The sequence below is a fragment of the Nuphar pumila genome, chromosome 13, assembly GCF_984573655.1.
Source record: "Nuphar pumila chromosome 13, dmNupPumi1.hap1.1, whole genome shotgun sequence".
Lineage (NCBI taxonomy): Eukaryota > Viridiplantae > Streptophyta > Magnoliopsida > Nymphaeales > Nymphaeaceae > Nuphar > Nuphar pumila.
In genome coordinates, this window is record NC_143261.1 from 10,293,671 (window position 1) to 10,298,353 (window position 4,683).

A 4,683-nucleotide genomic window follows, 5' to 3' on the forward strand; every position below is an offset into this window, starting at 1 on the left:
TTTTTGGTTTCCCCTTTTTCCAAAAAAACATGGGGGATCCCACCAAATGGGGATGAGGGGTACCCATAAAGCAACTAATTGGGGAGGTTAGAGAGATCCTAGTCATGGGAGAAAGAGAGAAATTGTGGAAGCATAACCACCCACCAAAAATCGTGAAAATAGAGTGGAGCTTTGAAGTTTGAAAATTTATAACTCTCCTAATTAAGAGGAGTTAAATTAGGGGCTCAAGAGAGAAACGAGTAGCCATTTTGGACATTACTCTCTCTCTCTCTCAAACATTTTCTCCCACCTGGTGATCGATCATCGTTGTTGGACGTGTGGACTCCATTGTCGAAGTGGTGTGCCGCCCCGACGAAGAAGAAAAAAAAAGTGCAGTCGTGCCGTCGTGAGACTCCAAAGAGGTAAGGGGTGTTATGCTTATTTGTTGTATTCCTTGTCGTGTGGTGCGATTATGAGGCTGGTGTTCGCCAAAACCCGGTATGAAACCATACCCACCGCGGTTGGTTTGTGAGTTCCCAACCAAGCATGGTTGGGCGCGTGTTCTATATGAAAAAAAACAACAACAAAATCAATAGGCGAAGAACTGAGTGACGAGGATAGGGTGTGAGTTCAGTCCAAACGGCTGATGAAAGCGTTTGGGTGTGGACGACCGACAAAGTGCTGGCCCAATGCAACCACTGTCAATGATGGCCTATTAGCTCAGTTGGTTAGAAAAAGAATATATATATATATCTTTATATATGTATCTTGATAGTTATCAAATGCTCTCTCTCTCTCTCTTAATTAAGGCTGTATAATATTTATTGTATTGGTTCTGTGATTATTGCATTGTTCCTTTGTTTGCAAAGATGTACAAAGATAAGTTCTCAGTTTCTCTGATGTGAATGGTCATGCGTGAAGACCTGAGTTTTCTTTACATAATGTTAAATTTGTTATGTGGATGTTTGTCAGTTTAAATTCTTGAAGATTAAAAATCACAGATAGAGTGTTGGCAACAAAACATCTTTTTGTATGAAATCCATGAATAGGAATCTACATTTTATTTTACCTTTATTTAAAACTAAAAAAAAATGTGTGGGTTTTTCCTTAATGAATCGGAATTTTCTGTTGCACCTTAAAGAATATTAGTTTATGACTGCATTTTTTTATAGTTTTATCCATGGTCAAAAATCTGTCATGAATGTATTACTATTTTGCATGTATTTTTTAGGCCCCTAATAGAAATTTGCATAAGTGCTTACATATTATAATATGAGCAAGAGGAATAGGATTTTTACTTGGAAGTCTTTTATGGTTATGTGATTTTTTTTTATAAATAAAACATTCATCAATTGTTAATCAGAGTGTGTGCATTTCTTTTTATGGAATGCATTTTCTGTCATGTATATATATTATAGGCCCGTTCGCATGGAATTTTTTGTAATAATGGAACATGGTTTTCTTAGTATACACTGCTCTTCGGTAGAATCTCTGATAAAAAAAATGGTGCACAAATAGACCTGTAATTCCTGTGTGGGCTGCACAGAAAAAAATAAAACACATAGGTTTGTGTTGTGACCATGTATGTCCCTGCTATACATACACACACGGGGCTGAGGAGCCGCAGTGCAGAGGCTGCAAACGGACCACACCTGTTGGGTGATCACATGAGGTCGACACCAGCGTGTTCGGCAGATCAAAACTATGAATCATCACTTTGGTGACGTTGGCCTGTCCAGCATATAGCTGGGGCAACATCCTGTTGATGTTGCTTCCGACTGAACGTCGATGTTGTGGTTGGAACTCTCTGTGGGTCTGCCAAAGACAACAAAACCCGTATTTGGGTTTTGGCAAAGGTCGGCTTGACCTTGGTCTTGTTTTTGGTCGCACCATTGCTGCAAACTGCGATGACCTGGTGGTCGATGTGCTCATGGGAGGCGGTTAATCATTTCGTAATCCAATTGCTCAACTTTAATCAAGTAGAGGTGTATACACCGGGCCTTGGGCGACAGTTGTGGCAAAGGCCACGATGGTATCGATATGTCAGAACATAAAGAGAGAGAAGTGCATAAGAAGGACAACAATGCTTGCCGCCAATATGTTGTTGTTCAGAGGTACGGAAGCGTACGCCATAAATTTAAATGTTGAATGTGGGCTCCGGGCCGAGCCGATTTCTGAGAAAGATTCACTCATTGGTGGTGCATGTGGCACCCTGACTATAAAACACATACGATCGGTGTGAACCCCGTGGTGGGTTCAGGATTTTTAGAATCCTCTGTGGTGCGATGGAATGTACGCATAACCGTAAGGTTTGTGAGGTTTTGGGTATATCTGAAAGATGATATATGTTACAAGACCCCTCGGGGTGCAATAGCTCACACATAATGATAAAGAAAAGGTTAAATGAGAACAGAAATATAAAACCTTCGAGATTTTGGGTATACCTGAAAGACGGTATATGCTTCCAGATTCTCTGGGCTCTGGGTATACCTGAAAGACGGTATATGTTACTGGACCCATGGTCTACCTTGGAGAGGGTAGGTAGTACAAACTTCGTGGACGTTCTTGTTTTCCTGAGAGCTAGGTGTCTCACTAGGTCTCAGTCTACAGAGTTAGGGGACCAGGACTACCAATGTGTCCTAGGTGGTAGATCCAAGTCTTCTGCAGAAGTGTCATAGGGTGCATCCTAATTCTTGTTTTAGCCACAAGGGAGTACTCTCTCGGTCATGGACCGTCCCCTTTGGATATTCATACGACTAGTCATACGGGTTATTGAATAATAGACTCCCGTATGGTCTCGGTTCGATATGATGTCGAATGTCTGTGCGTACCCACTGGGTAATTGAAACATAAACATAAAAAAAATTACATTTTTCTCCAAATTTTTTCTGAGTAAATATTGAAATTCTTGTAGTGGATCTTATAAATAATGAAAACACATAGTGCATGTAAGAATGAACACATATTTGGTATTTTTCCTATTTTCATAGCAAAGTAGAAAGCATGCTTATCTCAGTAGGAATTTCCTTCTTAGCAAGTTATATTGCATGGAACTTTACAATTGTAAATTTGTAAATGTTGCACATATTTGTACACAGGACACTGAGCACAACATATAGATATAATACTTCTTACGCAGACAGGGGAGTCTGACTCTTCTGCTTTAAATATTTTTCAGGTAGCAACTAAATCAGAGCATCAGGGTGTCGTTATGGATATAGCCAAAAGATCTCATTTATTTCAGTATTTTATGTTTGAACTCTGATTTGTAGATTTACATTTCTGTTATAAGATATAATTAATGACATTAATGCTTTAATTAATGAATGTTATGTTTTAGTACTTCTCTGTTTTATCCTGTAACTCGCCTGACACTTGGACTAGTCACTTCCGCTATTTAAAAAAAAATTTATCCAAAATTTTACGTCCAAATTGTTGGGGTGTTACAGCTTTGGTTTCAGAACCGGATAGAAAAACATGAGATCTTGGCCATTCCAGCGACCACGATGACCCTGTAAGTGTAGAAAAATGGAATTTCAGTTACTTATAATATATATAGTAACATTATATACTCTATTTCTATGAAGAACTATATAGAGTTTGATAACGCTTTTGTCTGACCGAGGTGGTAGGCCAACATGCCTCGACCATGCAGCAATTGGACGCCAATCTGCAACAGGTAGCCCAGAAAAAAAGTATGAACAATGGGGGCTATGTCCTATAAAAAATTCATAGACATGGACCCTTCTGCTTTCTCTGGAAAGACAGACCCGGAAGCAACCAAAAGTTGGATTTGGAAAATCGAGCGCATCTTTCGTGTATTGGAGGTACTGGAGGAGCGACAGGTGGATTTTGGGAGTTATCGTCTCAAAGATCATGCTGAGAAGTGCTGGGAGACCACCAAGGCAGTCAAGTTTCAGGACGACCCAGTATCTTGGACTGAATTCGTAGAAGTTTTCAACACCACCTACTTTCCCAAACATGAAAGGGCAAAGAAGATGCAAGAGTTCTTGGACCTACAGCAGGGTGAGATGCCCCTAGCCGATTACATCACTAAGTTCCATAGTTTGGAACGTTATTGTTCGAATGTGCACACATCAGGACGTGGATTGGGCAATGAAGTTTGCTTGAGGATTGAAGATGGGCTTGAGAAACCGTCTATACACTCAAAGGCCCAAGAGCCTCGATGAGGCTATTCAGGTAAAAGACCATTTCCCTTCGTGTTATAAGTTGAGCAAAACTTATAATGATATTGTTAACCATTATTTGGTAATGGATTGTTCATGTCTGTCCCGGACACATAGGTTGCGACTCTCCTTGACGATGACTGAAAGGAGGGACAAAGGTCGCAGAAGAATAAAATCGGGGTTCGAAAACACGAATTCAAGAAGAAGTTTGGTGGGAGGCGATTTCACCCTCAGAACAAGAAGTCATGGCACCAAACCCAAGCCAGAACAGAATCATAGGTGTCAGAAGTGCATTCGCTTTCACCCCGGACAATAGTGTCCCTAAGAGACAGGAGGGTGTCTCTACTGTGGAAAGATGGGGCACTACATCAAGGAGTGCCGGAAGAAAATGGCCGACGATGCACAACATGACACTGAAGGACAACAGCCTCAGCAGCACCGTGCACCGCTACCACAACCACAACCACAGGCGACCCCACAACGCGTAGCGGGACATGTGTATGCCACCACAGTTGAT

The 4,683-nt window shown here is 41.0% G+C and overlaps 1 protein-coding gene across 1 annotated transcript; it reads left to right on the top strand.

Annotated features, from left to right (window-relative positions):
* Nucleotides 1-3,716: 3,716 nt before the first annotated feature.
* LOC149817725 (uncharacterized) lies at nt 3,717-4,169 on the top strand. Its single transcript, XM_089986062.1, has one exon. It carries the CDS (start codon nt 3,717-3,719, stop codon nt 4,167-4,169), a length of 453 nt encoding a protein of 150 aa, XP_089842188.1.
* Nucleotides 4,170-4,683: the final 514 nt, after the last annotated feature.